Source organism: Desarmillaria tabescens, assembly GCF_030435595.1.
Source record: "Desarmillaria tabescens strain CCBAS 213 chromosome Unknown EV420scaffold_7, whole genome shotgun sequence".
In the NCBI taxonomy this organism is placed as follows: Eukaryota; Fungi; Basidiomycota; class Agaricomycetes; order Agaricales; family Physalacriaceae; genus Desarmillaria; species Desarmillaria tabescens.
Window position 1 is genome coordinate 894,043 of NW_026848306.1, and position 15,885 is coordinate 909,927.

Consider the following 15,885-nt stretch of genomic DNA (forward strand, 5'->3'; position numbering starts at 1 on the left):
TGCTGGGCTCTTTGTTGTGTTTGGCAACATGTGTGGTTCTGACCAGCAGACAGGAGTTTGAGACGTCGACGCAAAAGATTAAAGTCCATGTCAACGGATTCAAAGACTGTATCGTATTCAAAAGGCTACCCACTGTCAATAGAAGTCCAATTCAATGGCAACCATCTTAATGGTGAGTACCACGCCGAAGATAAGCAACTTCGTCAAAGTTACCGTCACATACGTATCGACTATACCCGCCAACGAGACCAACAGACAGGTCAACTGAATGCTGACCCAAGCGCGACCATGCTCATCACAAAGTCCAACCGTCGGGTAATTTCTGCAGCCCTAACCTAAGGGAGGGCCCTCACCGCTAATATCGGGAGAAAGCATGTTCGATGAAATCAAGGAGGACATTGTTCTTGTCTCCGTTGCCACGGCTTTGCATTTCTCTCTTGCAACAAAGAGGCAAGAGTATACCGATATTCTCGTCGCTTCTGCGGTACCTCCACACTATACGGCGGTGGTGAGTCCTGGTATTAATCAAGATAGGAAGACGACACGCACAAAAGTTCTTCAGATGGAACAGGTATGGTCACGGTGGTCCCGGAAATAATCGCTCGTTGCACCCCCGGAGGGTCTTTAATGCCTTCCCATTTGACGAAATTCACTTCACAGCCAGTAAATGCAGCAAGCAAGTGACCTCCTTTCTCAAGACCAATGAGAGCATTCATCGCAGCATACACGTCCGTAAAGAAGACGATGAGTGACGCATAGGGCACTGGACTAGAAGATCATCAGTTTCTTTGCATGCGATATCAAATAATCAATGCGAACACTGAAGCGCGGTGGCGGACGGACATCACCTCGCCGAACTGCGACAAGAATGTTTGCACTAGAAGAGAGCTGGCGTCCTTGGCCTTTTTATTCCTCAGGCTTATCCACAACGCCCGTTTTGCCCCCAAATTTAGAGCAAGAGTCATCATGGGATGAAGGTTAGGCGTCTCAACCGCTATCGCAGTAAGTTTTTTCTCTTCTGCTATTGGCTGGAAATGTGACAAGAAGGTGTCGGCTTCATCCTTGTCAAAAAATTCGATGTCCTAGAGGATCCCTGAGAAAGAATCTTCGCACGAGGTGAAGGACACACCATCGTTTTTTTATTCGCGTCGTGGCGAAGACTGAGACCCCCGGAACGTTTCACGGCACGTAAAGTCGTCAAGACGTGATCCTCGACTTGATTTTTCTGAATTCCAGTTATATGTACAGTCCGGGGTGTCGTCCCTACAGGGTCAGGATCTCTGCGGAACATCACCTTTTGCTGTTGGAGAGCTTTGTACGCCTAAAGACAGATATAACAAATCATGGATATACAAATCGACAGAATTAATCACCTTGATGGCATCCGCAATATTCAAAAAATCCACGAGACCTCTGTTCTCCCTGACACCCGTGAAGCAGACGGCTCCGTACGGCGTAAAAAGATCTTGTAGCGCCTGAGAAGTCCATTCTCCCGGTATTGCGAGGCGTCTGGATGCGTGCCAAGCACCAATTCTCGCAATGATTCCTGCATCCACCACTGAACGAGATGGACCTACAAAGCTCATTTGCTCGTCCTTGTACCGTTGCGTCTGATGCCAGCGCCCTTTGCGTTCTTCAGCATCGACAGGGCGAAAAAAGCGTAGGTCCACAGAGTTTGGCGAAAAATCGATTCTTTCAATTCTATAAGCGCCTTGGTTGGAGAGGAATTCGGTGACATCGTAATTGTTGGGTAGTTGATCCACGCGGAGAACGCGTCTTCGTCTGCGTACGCTTCTACCTGTCTCAGGGCCAGATGCTCCGGCGACAAAATGTCGTCTTGCAGGTCGGGGACATGATGTGAAAAATGGTAGTACCGTCCTGGGAGAGAGAGACATCGTGAAGAATTGATTTGAGGGTTTTGCCATTTTGAGCACAAAATAATCGCATAAATAAATGGACTTAGTAACTAGCTTCCTCAAATCTTGAATACCAAGTACAATTGCGCGCGCCAAGGCTTTAAATAGCTGCAGTTGATTCATAACCGTAGATATATGGTTATTCGTACCCGTACCAATCCAGTACATAAACTCATCGTGACCTTACTCACCCGAATATTTAACGACCTTGTCTAAGCCAGCTTGTAGGGCGTTCGTTCGGTGGATTTCCTTATGGTGTCTATCCTTATGATATTAAATAAAAGGCGACGGAACCGCGACCAATGCAAATGACCATCATGTAGTCAGCTGCTAGTATGTCAAGTATACAATCCATATCGAATCATAAATATCTTCGTCTATAGTAGGTATCTGAAATCTTTGTTCTGGATATCTGTAAGGTCAAGGAAAGCCTTTGAGAGCGCACATATCAGCCAAGTCCCAAAGAAGAGATAAAGAGACGCCAATACCTTGTCAACTTTCCTCTCCTCCGTCGTTCCGTCCGCATTCACATGCGTCACATACACATCGTCGTAAGTATCGTCGTGCCGATTCATATCTCGTCGCTTATTCTCAGTGGCAAGCATAAACCGGAGAATGAGAAGAAGGATCCCAGACGCCAAGTTGCATGCCGCGAGCAAAGACCATGGAACATGATTCCTGAGGAAAGGTCATGTCCTAGCCGGGGAGCAATCAGAACTTCAAAATCGTACCTCGGCTGGTATTCCTTTTTCCATACGAAGGGGCCTGCAAAGTTACCCACACAGTATCCGATGAGGACCAGCGCATTAGTGGTTATCCCTGCGTCAGAACACCTCAATTGTACGATATACCTGGCAGGGGTGAAGGATCACTCACGTTTTGTATGTCCCGACGTTAGACCGCTTACCCATCCGAGGAAGATGGGAAATGGCGCAATGGCGAATACTAGGAGATATGGATGAATGAATCAGAACTAAAAGCAGATACTCACTTGAAACCCAATAGGAGAACAACAATCCAACCTTGTTGCTCGAAGGGAGTAGATTCACTAACAGTGCGCCCAAGATTGCGACTATATACATCAAAGCCCCAGCGTAGCCACGCCCGATGGGTTTAAGCGAAGCGAGGGTAATTCCCAGCCATATTGTCAAGACTGCGGATCGTGTTAGCTCCACAGTACGCATCTACGAAAGGTGCGTAGCCTACTTTCCACGACACCGTCTACACAGCCGATCAAAGTGGTCTGGATGTCACTAAAGCCAAACTGGTTGACGATAAGCTGCCGTTGGTTCGTAAGCTGCGCGTGGAACATGTGGATTAGTTCCTTCCAGCTTCGCGGCGTGTGATACATGACCCACCGAATTCACGATATTCCTGGGTCGGAGAAACAATAATAGATCAGCATCTCCCTAGATAGAAGAGTAGAAGATGCACGTACCCAATCGCAGCGAATAACACCATGATCCATATTTTCGGATCTTTAAACGTTTCAACAAATCTAAGTTCGCCAACTTGTGCATATGGAGCTATGATGATGGCAAAGAACAACGTACTGATCACGCTTCCATGTCTTATTTTCTACACCAGTCTGATTGACCTTGATCCTTTGTACGACTTTGACACGTTCATCCGGGGTAAGAAAACGTGCAGTAGTCGGAGAATCCGGGAAGAAGAGCCTGACGAAGAATTGAGCTGCGGTCCCGAGACCGTACCTAACAATGCCGCTCACCAGAAGATCACAGACGAGATAAGAGTGATCAGGCCGGTTATGAGCATTAACCTGCGATGATCGTTAGCGTGCCTAGCAATTAAGACCGGACGGCGTTTCCACTGACCATTGCCACGGCATGAAGCTACCCGTCTGAAGTATATGTGAGCGATCAAAAACGGGGGTGCATTAAATCCACAATACCGACCCTGGTGTGCAGAACGCCAAACGCTACGAAACCCAGGAAGATGATGGCGAAACCATTCATTAGGACTGAGTTTAGAAACGGAAATGAGAAGCCGTCGCTTGCTTGCAAAACCCGATCGATACTTACACCAATAACCGGTGCGTTTTGTCTGTTCTTCCCGCGTGTAGAACATGGAGGTCACCTAACCGACTCAATTTCGGTGCTTTTGGATTCGGAGAAGGAGGCTGCGACGTACGATCATGAACCCTGGAGTGATCGCGCCTTCACATACACCAAGGATGAACCGGACAGCAAATAGGCCACCGAACGACGAGCATGCAGTGTGGCAGATGAGAGCGATGGCCCAAATGAAGATGTTTATACTGTCGCGAATCAGAGAGCGCATGGGGGTCGGTCATAAGGTCTGCGTTACCTCATCCATCTTCCTACGGGAAATCGCTGAAGCGCAAGACTTTGGGGGTACTAGAGAGAAATGGGTGTCGGGGTCATGTAACTTCAAGGAAAGCAGGTCGTACTTCGAAGACAAGGTAGCTGAGATAAAATACAGAGCCCAGCCAGTTAAACTGCGTCTGGTTCAGGTTGGCACCCTTTCTGGAATATTTTGAGTCCTATTTCAGAGTGACGAGACTAGGTAACGTACAAAATGCCAAGAATGGAGGATTGTCCGAGCGTTGTCTTGTCCGCGAATGTCATCCTTGACAGGATTAGCCCCTTGCTACGAGTAGCACCAGTAGTAGAGACATACAGATACAGAACTGCGATGAACATCAGCTATTTGACGTTCAGAATGATGAAGCTAGTACTCACGACACATTAAAGGTAAAATATTCTTGTCAATCTTGCGCCTCAAATGAAGTCAATACGACAGAACATTTTCAATAACACAGCATACTTCAGCCTCGCAGCTTCCTTAGGATCCAAGCTGTCCGACTCCACGGCAAGCTTGGCGGCGACATCGGCCTCGGATTCGTTCACGGGTAGATGGGCGCGTTTTTCCCACTGCTCACTAGCAGTATCCATGTAGGGGATAATGGGGGGAAGGAAGAAGGGAGCGCGTGTGATGCGAGAACGAACATTTCTTTATAAATGGTTCCGTGAGGGAAGATAAAAAAAGAGGTGGTGACCCAAAAAGGGTTTGTAAATCATCTGCCACCCATGCTGATGAGCCCTGAATTCGGGTTCCCACATTACGCAATGTCGTCTTTTCGATTCCTAATGTCTGCCGATGAGAACGCGGAATACATAACAGTCCATATGGGGACCGTATCACGTTCTTGACTCCATGATTTGGAGGGGATGGAGGCTCACAGCTCCTCTTCCTAGAATATTGTATAGACGGAGGAAAACCGGAACAAGTTTGGGACGTTCTAGTGCCTTTTGTGCTGTTCAGGCGATCTTACTAGATTCTAAAGCCCTACTTGATGCAGGTCGCCAAGGATGTTTCCAATCGGGCACAACGCATGCTACTCTATGAATTCGAAGTTTCGCTGGCAATAATTTAATCTCAGAGGGTCATGTATACCGGAACAGTCCTATGGCTACAACTTTTCTCCGTGACTTGGGTCTATCCTCAAAATCGTAGTCTTCCACTCACCGCTAGTCTCGGGACGTGGTAGCCGACACCACTAGCCCGGTTGCTCCCATTTGGTACAGTTTGTGTACCGTGGACTACCATTACTCGGATTCTACGGATCTATGCTATCGTTAACGTCTCGCCCGGTGACTTCATCTTGGAATGAAGCATAGTCGTATCAAGGTTCATCTGAATGAAAGATCATTCTGTCGCCATGATTCCCTGGACGATGCAGGAGCTCGAGCTTGTCCAGACGCCATAAATCGCCTTCGAATGACGAAGATAGAGTGGTCCGCTGGACCTTTCCATGCCATTCTTTCATAAAACACGGCATGGTTGAATATCAATGACACAACGTCTGCCGTCACTAGCACCCACGAATAGTTAAAGATATGAGCATATTCTTGTCTCTGGCCCACTGATGTATCAAGAAGTTGGCGCTCGCGAACTTGTTGCAACTCGCTCCTAAGGCCGCCCGGGAATGCGAAACCTGTGCTTATCGCACCATCAAGCGCGTGTAAAATCTACTGGCAGTAAAATTGACATGTCAGCCGGACACCACCGAGCTAGTTTCATCTCCTGTAGCTGCAACACCCCGAAATCAAGCTTGTTGGCGGAGGTCAAATGCACTGTTCCCAATGCTAATTGAAAACGTTTCCATCAGGGCTATCCGTTCAATGTCATCCTCTGCATCACGCGCTGTCAGGGACAAGGTATATTGCACGATGCGGAGGGCATGTGTCAGACACCAAGACGCCGCGTCGATACCCAGTAGACGTGAACAACCGGAAGTCAATCACGCTCAGGCTCAGCAGAAAAAAACTCCGATTAATGCTGACTACTTAGGGCGTCCGAGATCGGGGGATGCACCAATAATGTCAAAAGCTTGCAAAGCACTTCAGCGCCGTCAGGTTCGTATCCAATCAGCCGGTACCGCAGCGGCTGCGGTTGAACAGTTGTTGGGGCCAATCATCAAGTACAAACCATTTTGCTAAATGAAAACTGATTTTTCGAACCGCATTTGACGACAACGAGGCAACAAAACACAGCATACATACCATTCCTACATCACGGACCGGTGACTACCGGTGATCAGATGCTAGATGATGGGTAAAATTTCGGGTTAGGTTCAAAACGATGGTTCATCAGAAAATCAACCCGCTGCTGTCGTTCTCCCTTGAGCGACGTCTGGCACCTAGGCTAATAGTAATCGAGTTGGAGAATTGATAAGTGCCTTAACTTTTGTCATTCAATAACCATGTGGGGGAAACGATATCAATTGGTAGTGCCTTAAGGTAAAAGCTACAAGGATCAACAAGTCGAATAATTACCAGCTACTGATCCTGCCATTCGTACGAACCAACGATAGCAGTCTTTCCCACGAGAGACCCTTGATTCGGCGCCAGAATGGTCATCTTACGTTGAGGAATGTCCAGCTTTGTTCTAGCAGAAGATCAGCGAAAAGCCGCTCGGGCATGTCGAAAGCGAAACGCACATCACCAGAAATCCCACCACTGTAAGGTCGAGAATCTCTTCGTCGTATCGCTCGTTCTCGTCTGGGTTGAAGGGGGATAGAAGAGCGACTACGGCGTTCAGGAGACCAGAACCCGCCTGGCTGGGGTTGACGAGTACGGGCTGGGTTTCTGAGACCACGCGTTTGGCGCCTACGGGGAGAGCGTCCGAGGGGGCCATAGTTGCTGTGAATACAAAAGATCAGGAATGTGTAACCTGGGATGAAAAGGACGAGACAAAAACCTGCACCGATCCGGTATATGGTGAGATCATCAAAACTAATGACAGAAGACGACGGAGACAGTATTATGTCTGTGAAAGTGTCCGCGTTGACCGAGGATGCTGGAATTCCTGCGGGAGGCTGTATGACTTGGCCGTACATGTATGTGTGCATCTGATAGTTGTGTACCCGTTCCCGATATCCATGATCGAGTTCGACGACCTGGGAATTGTGAGTGAAGAGAAGAACGTGAAAATAGATCGTTCGTACGCCGCCGGACTTTGGTATCTTCACCACAGTAAGCCGAGACCCGTAGGTGCGTTGCATTTCAACGTTCAGTTTCTCGTGCCCCACGACGAGAATGACGTTGACTGTTCTGTGTATTAGACATGTCCAAGTAGACAAGAATATCCCTCACTTCGGAAAGATTCTACGCAAGCTTTTATTAGTCTTTGTCGATGCTCAGCAGATGATGCGGGGCCTGAGCCCAAGGACGAAGGGGTATCAACAATGATGCCTGCGGCGCTTCCTAAAAAAAAAAGTTCACACAAATCAAACTATACACACGAGTCAACCAATATTTACCTCTGGGATCGTTGTCTTGCCGTTCCCGAACGTTCTCACCGAGGTTACGAATGAGTCTGTCCATCAAAAGAGTATTCTTCCTAGTTTCCTGATGCCCATACCAATACACAAGCGGCAGCAACGCATTTGAAGACAAAGACGTTGGCGCCGAAGTAGCAGCTGTACCGAGGATATTCGCGGGAGAAGAAGTTGGCAAGGGGCTGCTCACGGGAGCAACAGACAGAGCACCGGGCGCAGACCAGCCCCCTTCGCTCGGATCGAGGTTCACCAGAAGCGGGGTCCATCCTTGACCGGCACGAACCGCATAGTTGACCAGGATCTTGCACACACTCGTCTTGCCGGAGTTTTCGGGTCCCAGTATTAAGACACGCGGCGGTTCGGCATTGATATCCGGCTTTGAATCCGGGGGAGGTGATCCGTTGAGGGTCCCCAGCGCTCGTACCCGCATCTGTTCAAATGCGACATGAAGGTTTCCGTAGGCGTTCATTGGCGTTTCTTCAGATACATAATCCGTCGATGGATGGCCCGTGACGTGAAAATAGCAGTTAAGGACGGCATGTACCCTCTGTAAGAAAAAGAAAAAAGACTCATCTCGATGATACAGCCCTGCCAGGTGAATATCGCCCCTTTACATTCTGCACCAAAGACGTACGTCTGCCCCTCTACGAGCTCGAATCCGAATATTTCAGCGTGCCCACGCGACAGCTGGATGCCTTGTGCGGTCAGAGAAATGCGAGAAAAGCATTGGCGCGGACCTGCCTTGACTGCGAGGGAAGTACCGGGATCGAGTTCGAATCTGTACTCCGTCTCGGGCTCCAGTACCCATTCTTTGGTTTCAGGCGTGTCTTCGGGCATAATTGAAAACAGATCCCGTTCACAATGGCCGTAGAGAAACGCAGAATCAAATACACCGATTGATTTCTCAGAACTGGTAGAGAGCAAGTTGCGTCCACGAGAAATGACGTAATGTGTTCCAACACACCGTGGGAAATACAAGGGAAATACTAGTATTTTATTAACCGTGGTACAAATGAAGGTATCTAAAGTTTCGAAAGATCACGCCCCCAAACACCTCGAATGATCCAATCTATCATCAACAGTGCCCGTGTACGCACGGAAACTTGCTCGTTCCAATATATACTTCTCCACGCATACATTGCTGCCAGACCCCCCATGAACGAGTATTTGCCAAGGTCAAAGACGGCTGCGTTCCCAATATAAGCCAGGCTGCCCAAGTGCCTGTACCGGAAAGGTCCAGACAGCTTCTCTTCTGCCGCTCTGGCATCAAAGCCCTTTGTTTCAAGATCTTCTTGTTGGCGCGCGAGTTTGTGGAGCTTTTTGCCAATATATTTACCCTGCTGAGAAGCCACTTGGGCAGTCTAGAAATGAAATGAGGATGCCTTATTTTGGAATATAGACAGCGAAAAGTACCGCAGGGAGAGAAGTGATCTTGTTTCCGATGTCTTCAAGTAATCGAACCACTTCGTTGAGTGAAAGACTCTCATCCGCGTCCGTGTCGTACATCTCGAACAGCTCCCTGACCTGCGAAACGATCAGCGCCACAGAACACACTAGCCGCCGTGCGTACACACCTTAGTAACGTGATCCTCAGCCATAGGAATGCGCTGCTTTATCCTTGACACTGGACATAAAATCGTTATAATCTATACGTAAAAACGATTTCGTCCGGCGTACCCATGATCTCCCACTCCTCAAAATCGATCTTCCCATTCTTGTCGCGATCTGCATCATCTACCAGCTCCATAAAGTGACTGATAATGGACGTCTCAATCTACAAGCAGGACGGTTGGCGACCTCAAAGAGTATGAGAGATCAAGGCCTACTGTCGCACAATCACCAACAGCATACACAGTTCCTAGAGGCGCGCCTTTCACCCTAAGATGTGCATCGACCTCGATGGCCTTTTTGTGCACTTGGTTGGGTAGCAGGTCCGTTACTCGCTTCGTGAACGGGTTCATCGCTATACCTGTCGACCAAAGTACGAAATTATGGGGGATGGCGTGCTCCTCCATTTCCCCGTTGGATCCCCGTTTGCTGTAGAGAACGTATTCAGGATTGACGGCACCGACCCTTCATACAGTATTTGAATACGAAGCATGACAATAACTTAGTTAGACTGACCGCGCATTAGTAATGAGGTCGACACCATCTCTAGCAAATTTGGCTTCTGCGTAGTTGGATATAGCTTCTGAATACTGGCATGCTTTCAATAGAAAGGGATGATGGTGTAAAGAAACCACAGACCGTGTTCAGAATATGTTCCCTAGATTGAATTACATGAATGGATACTTCCTCGCGGCAAATTTTTGGAAACTAAAGATAAGGTCAGGTATAGAAATCATGGAGGCAGTTGCTGCATCGTACGAATTTCATGATATCTTCCTGGCAAAAATCGTAGATTTCCTGTATACGATGAGTATTACCATTATAAGGTCAAGGAGAACACTCTTACCGCCGCAGTTTCTACCCCAGTAGGACCGCCTCCGCAAATGACAAAACTGAGTAAACGTTTACGCTCCTCTGGAGTTGTTGTTGGCAGACTCGCCGTTTCAAAGTTGTCTGGCAGAACATGAGTTCGAGGGTAGAAGAGCAGACGTGCAGTAGTATACCCATAACGCGTCGCCGAATGCTTTGTGCATCACCAATGGTTTTGAGCTGGAAACAATGCTCCAATCCGGGCACGCCATGTGAACTTGAGGTTGATCCAACGGCAATGATAAGCTTGTCGTAACTAGTCCGTCATGAGGTCAGCGAACAAAAATAAAGTGTCTCAACGCACGGAATATATATACGACACGGTTTTCCACTAGCACTCAAGGTCTCCACCTCCAGTAGCCGTTCAGACATACTCAGATCGACCGCCTTGCCTTGTACGAAATGACCTCGAAGACGAGCAATGATCTTGCGAATGGGCTCAACCAAAGACCGCACTTGAACAGTGCCCACGGCAGCAGCTACACGACACGTAAGAAGACACCCCTACAACATAACGCGCCCGATTCACGCACAAGGAAGGAGAGGCGTAAATGTCGTGAAGGTCTCCGACGAAACAACGGTTATATTATAGTCTCCAGGGTACAGTGTTTGCAAGACGCCCATTGCCTATATCGAATTCAGCACTATGGGCGCAAATGACGGTTATGCTGACTCACCCCCCATCCTCCGCCAACAATGACAAGCTTAGGCTTCTCAGCCAGCTTCCTGTGTTCCTCGTCATCCTCATCATCGACCTGTAGGCTCACAATAGGAAGGTTATTGGGTCCACCGCGTTCCGGGTACAAAGCGAGGGGTGAACGCGGCACTCGCTCTGCGTGTTTCTCGGTGTACGTGAACGCGTCGTGGACGAAGATGCCAGCACCAATTGTCACGAGACCAAAGACCGACGACAGAATGAAGTAGCTTGTGTATTTAGCGTACTTTAGCGCTCGATGTAAAGCCCGTGGACGTTCTGTTGAGGCTTCAGCCTGAGAAGATGCATTTCTGAGAACCCAGTGCGGTATTTTGGCTGTCTTTGGGACGTATAGGCTGTGCGACGTCGTACAGCAGCGCCGTGCCAGCATTCTAGGGGAAAATATAACTTGAGCAAAGAGCGAGAGGCGACGTGGTGGTGGTAAAGAATTGAGTTGGGCGACCCCGCAATCACGGTCTTGTTGATGTCATCGGCTAAATTTACCACATCTTGTACGGTCTGTTACGGCGAACCAAATAAGAACAAGTCCACTGACCTCCAATCCGTAACGGTTTTAAACTTCTTTCTTCAACCTATAATATCCTGGCAAGCTGGGTGTTCTGGAGGATAGAGGTCTCAGTCTTTGTACTATAAAGTTTGGCCTACGAGTCCAACGACCTAAGAGTCAGCCCTATACCCTCTTGCAAATGAGACGTCATGACCTTGTGGTTAGTCGCAGAGTGCGGGTTTGCGTTAGTCACTGATAAAATCCTTCTTTTTACCATCCATGATCTTCAAATGCAATACGAGGAAGACAGAATCAAGAATCAAGAAACAGGACGTTTCGATCTTAGCAAATAGAGCAAATACCACTAACACCAGTACACAGAGCAGCAGATGAAGATGCAGGCACGTTTTCATCCTACTGCTGGCATGGACTCATGAGGAATATGGACGCGAGATAACTCGCTGGATGAGATACTTACATACATAGAACAGAACAGAATAGTATACAGGACAATCCAACCATACTCCAGCGTGCTAGGGGGTAGGATATATGTACAATCGTACAAAACGGAACCAGAAAAAAATCAATATACTGAATAATGACACATACTATCAATAGTCTTCTTCTTTGCTTCTGAGAAACATATAAGACAAGCCTGGCTCTTTCCTCCCTAATGGAACCTCATTCTTCGGTTTTCCGTCTCCGAACGTATCTTTGGCTAGGATGAACGAACTGGACCTCTCTCTCTCTACCATCTACGGTACTGTGCATCCAATGTGATAACGCAGAAGCGCGAGTTTCACTTCCCGACTCAAAGCATGTCGCTTGGGCCTAATTCCATACTTATCGAGGTAGCGATTCAGCTGGATGGGTCGGAGGTTTCGTATATCTTGGGCTGTGTCCAGCCTTGGCAGAAGTCTCTATATTTCGGAACAAGATAAGCCTGGATGAGCGGGAGACAATGTGAAATTGCGACTTTCGTGAAGAGTAGGGTCTTCCCCCGTAGGAGTAGGTACCACTTCGTAGGGCGTCAAAACGCCATCGGCACAGGTGAGATTATGTGTCTGGACGAAAGCGCAGGAAGTCAATTGACAGAAAACAAAATATTAAGTGAGAGACTCTGGCGGTCATGATTTCGATCTTGATGAGACGTCGCTCAATCCTTTCCACGGACCTCTGCAACTCCAGGACCGATGCCATTAATGACTGTAATTCCTTGATCGATGTCCTCTGTGCCCTGGCTAGTCTCGTAGTTTGGACTCAATGAAGGTGGATCGTTCAATGAAAGTAGAGTCTGGAATTTAGCCGAGGGGGGGGGGGGGCATGAGCGCTACTTGAAATCTCTGATGGCCGGCGTACGGCGCACGAACCAATGACCTCGAATCTTCCCTTAATACTCTACGCGCCAAGATATTCTGCCACAAAGTTTCAGTTAGAATTGCTCAAAAATGAAGGTACGTCCTCGAAAATGACTCGGGCCACCAGAGGGATCGATAGACGGAAGTTCAAGGAATTAGTGTAGCACCTGGATCCGAAGGATCAGTATAATACTGAAGGTAGGACTGAGTGCTTTGAACCACGGAGATGAGAGAAAGAAGTTCCGAAGATCTGACTCCAACTCGAAGAAACCAATGGCGGGGGCATGCTGGTGGGGGTTCAAGTCCTGTTGGTGCCATCCGCCAAAACGTTCTTGTTCCCTCTTCGCCGTCTGTCTAACACGATCTGAAGAAAGTTCAAGAAAACAGGCCGCATCTCCTTCCCGGGTCGCTAAGAGTGTTTTTTATCTGTAGAATAGACTTACAGACGAACGAAGCTCCTAGTCATCGTATAAGCAGTGTATCTGGCGATAGGTATCCAAAGCGTCTCCAGAAGGCTTCACCGCAGGAGCATTGGAGCAGTGTACTCAACATCGTCTTCTTCAAGCACTGATAAATGTGAATCGATAGTAACCTGTCAGGTATGTTCTAGTATAGCCAAGGGATCACGAAGATACTTCTGCGAGCGACAGGTCAGTAAGGATGAATTCGAGCGCACTGCAACAAGCGACCTTAAGTGTTCTAATGCCTGCTTACTTTGCCGTGAGGACTATGTAGGACGTGTCACGATACGCAGCCATAGCATTTATCCTTGCAGAAGTCAGGCAATCAGAAAGTTGGATGGTGAACCAGGCGGCGGAAAAGGACTTGTCCGCGGCGGTGTTCCGTTCACTTCCGCAGTTCCGACTAAGAAATTTGACCAAATCACCCCAAGCAGTCAGGCATCCCAGTCAACCGTAAAGAAGAGGAAAATAAGTATTGTTTTGATTTGAATTCGCGCAGAGTCAAAAGTGTAAGATCCAAACATCATCATGCAAGTAAGTTGTTAGGTATAGCACCGTTGAGCTCTTTTATGGTCTGTGGTCCCATTTAGTGCGTTTAATTGCCCATCTCCTTAGCGAGTTGCTCAGCCTTAGCCTTAACGTCCTCAATCGTACCAGCCTGAGAAAAGAAGCGTCTCATGAGATGAGTACTATACCGGACATACAGCGGACATACCATGTAGAAGGCAGATTCGGGGAGCGAATCGTGTGCGCCAGAAAGGATCTCCTTGAACGACCGGACAGTGTCCTTCAATGACACAAGTTTTCCCTCATAACCAGTGAAGACCTGTGCGACCTGGAAAGGTTGCGACATGAAACGCTGGATCTTACGAGCACGCTCGACCTATACGAAATACATCACTCAGAAGGGAAATCAGTGCAGATAGAACCATGACGTACGGTAAGCTTGTCCTCTTCTGACAACTCGTCCATACCCAAAATAGCGATAATATCCTGGAGCGACTTGTAGTCCTGGAGAATCTTCTGAACGGCGGTGGCAACATCGTAGTGCTCTTGTCCGACCTGTTGATAAAGGTTTTAATAGTTGGCTTAAAATGAAAGGCAGAGTACACACAATACGAGGGTCCAACATACGGGACTTGGAGTCCAGAGGGTCGACGGCAGGGTAGATACCAAGTTCAGCAATACCACGAGACAACACAGTGGTAGCGTCCAAGTGAGCGAAAGTCGTGGCCGGGGCGGGATCAGTCAAATCATCAGCAGGGACGTAGACAGCCTGGACGGAAGTGATGGAACCCTTCTTGGTGGTGGTGATACGTTCTTGCCTGAAACATAAGCTGCGTCAACGGCGAAAAAAAAGAAACAGGAGGCGTAGGACGTACATGCCACCCATATCAGTAGAGAGGGTAGGTTGGTAACCGACGGCAGAGGGGATACGACCGAGTAGGGCAGACACTTCGGAACCGGCCTGGGTGAAACGGAAAATGTTGTCAATGAAGAGCAACACATCCTGACCCTCCTCATCACGGAAGTACTCGGCGATGGTCAGACCAGTCAAAGCGACACGGGCACGGGCACCAGGGGGCTCGTTCATTTGACCGAAGACAAGAGCGACCTTAGAGTCACCCTCGAGGTTGATGACACCAGTTTCAATCATTTCGTGGTAAAGATCGTTACCCTCACGAGTACGCTCTCCGACACCTAGAATAGTGAGCATAAGCAAGAACAGCGCTTGGCAAAAAATTCCGTAAACATACCGCAGAAGATAGAGAAACCACCATGAGCCTTGGCGACGTTGTTGATGAGCTCCTGAATCAACACAGTCTTACCGACACCAGCACCTCCGAACAAACCAATCTTTCCACCACGAGCGTAGGGAGCAAGGAGATCGACGACCTTAATACCGGTTTCGAGAACCTCAGCCGTAGTGGACTGCTCGACGAAAGCGGGAGGATCGGCGTGAATCGGAGAAAGCTTCACACCCTTGATGGGACCACGTTCGTCGATGGGCTCACCAATGACGTTCATGATACGACCGAGAGTAGCAGTGCCGACGGGGACAAGGATAGGTGCGCCGGTATCGACGACCTTTTGGCCCCGAACCAAACCCTCTGTACCGTCCATGGCAATGGTACGAACCGAGTTCTCACCCAAATGGGACGCAACCTCAAGCACAAGACGACCTCCATGGAAATCCACCACCTCCAGGGCGTTGAGAATGGGGGGAAGGTTTTCAGTCTCAAACTGAACGTCGACGACGGCACCAATGACGGTTTTCACCGAGCCGATGGCACCCTTTGCCTCAGTCGCATACAGACGAGCTAGTATGAGATATTGGTATGGAAAAAAAGGGAAAAAAAGAGAGAAATAAAGAACAGACCTTGAGTTGAAGGAGCAGCCCGCTGAGGACGAGATAGCGACGAGGGCTGCTGGCGAGAGGAGCAAGAGGCAGCAACCCTGGGAAGACGGGCAGCGGTGGAGAAGAACGCGTTGGTTTTGTTGGCAGAGGAGACAGCCCGCCTGGAGAGACGGGCGACGGCGCCGCGAGAGGTGAGCATGATGATGGTTGGGGTTGAGGACGAACGGGTTCCGACACCACGTAGAAATTTAACGTTCACACACTCCGGCTCCCTCCGCACCCCGATA

General features: G+C 48.7%; 4 protein-coding genes across 4 annotated transcripts; all 4 read right to left on the minus strand.

The window, feature by feature from the left end:
- Nucleotides 1-1,993: 1,993 nt before the first annotated feature.
- EV420DRAFT_1519810 (major facilitator superfamily domain-containing protein) lies at nt 1,994-5,177 on the minus strand. The gene is made up of 20 exons (XM_060472121.1): nt 4,725-5,177; nt 4,640-4,677; nt 4,578-4,587; nt 4,473-4,526; nt 4,348-4,423; nt 4,245-4,294; nt 4,068-4,194; nt 3,959-4,013; nt 3,833-3,897; nt 3,752-3,777; nt 3,646-3,696; nt 3,470-3,592; nt 3,355-3,414; nt 3,275-3,290; nt 3,123-3,213; nt 2,908-3,069; nt 2,793-2,861; nt 2,648-2,735; nt 2,405-2,594; nt 1,994-2,347 (listed from the first exon to the last, which is right to left on the minus strand). The coding sequence occupies exons 1-20, from the start codon at nt 4,850-4,852 to the stop codon at nt 2,294-2,296; spliced, it is 1,533 nt and encodes a 510-aa protein (XP_060335045.1). The 5' UTR covers nt 4,853-5,177; the 3' UTR covers nt 1,994-2,293.
- Nucleotides 5,178-6,248: 1,071 nt separating this feature from the next.
- On the minus strand, nt 6,249-8,673 carry EV420DRAFT_1519817 (uncharacterized protein). Its single transcript, XM_060472122.1, has 7 exons — nt 8,482-8,673; nt 8,314-8,427; nt 7,723-8,254; nt 7,556-7,666; nt 7,161-7,508; nt 6,901-7,102; nt 6,249-6,848 (listed from the first exon to the last, which is right to left on the minus strand). The coding sequence occupies exons 1-7, from the start codon at nt 8,575-8,577 to the stop codon at nt 6,740-6,742; spliced, it is 1,512 nt and encodes a 503-aa protein (XP_060335046.1). The 5' UTR covers nt 8,578-8,673; the 3' UTR covers nt 6,249-6,739.
- Nucleotides 8,674-11,382, minus strand: EV420DRAFT_1519829 (uncharacterized protein). The gene is made up of 13 exons (XM_060472123.1): nt 10,896-11,382; nt 10,752-10,845; nt 10,523-10,697; nt 10,353-10,474; nt 10,196-10,302; nt 10,108-10,146; nt 9,988-10,056; nt 9,865-9,938; nt 9,567-9,813; nt 9,418-9,514; nt 9,315-9,364; nt 9,154-9,264; nt 8,674-9,101 (listed from the first exon to the last, which is right to left on the minus strand). Exons 1-13 carry the CDS (start codon nt 11,301-11,303, stop codon nt 8,763-8,765), a joined length of 1,932 nt encoding a protein of 643 aa, XP_060335047.1. The 5' UTR covers nt 11,304-11,382; the 3' UTR covers nt 8,674-8,762.
- Nucleotides 11,383-13,644: 2,262 nt separating this feature from the next.
- Nucleotides 13,645-15,882, minus strand: EV420DRAFT_1519850 (P-loop containing nucleoside triphosphate hydrolase protein). The gene is made up of 7 exons (XM_060472124.1): nt 15,620-15,882; nt 14,997-15,560; nt 14,622-14,940; nt 14,354-14,564; nt 14,179-14,301; nt 13,955-14,122; nt 13,645-13,897 (listed from the first exon to the last, which is right to left on the minus strand). The coding sequence occupies exons 1-7, from the start codon at nt 15,795-15,797 to the stop codon at nt 13,835-13,837; spliced, it is 1,626 nt and encodes a 541-aa protein (XP_060335048.1). The 5' UTR covers nt 15,798-15,882; the 3' UTR covers nt 13,645-13,834.
- Nucleotides 15,883-15,885: the final 3 nt, after the last annotated feature.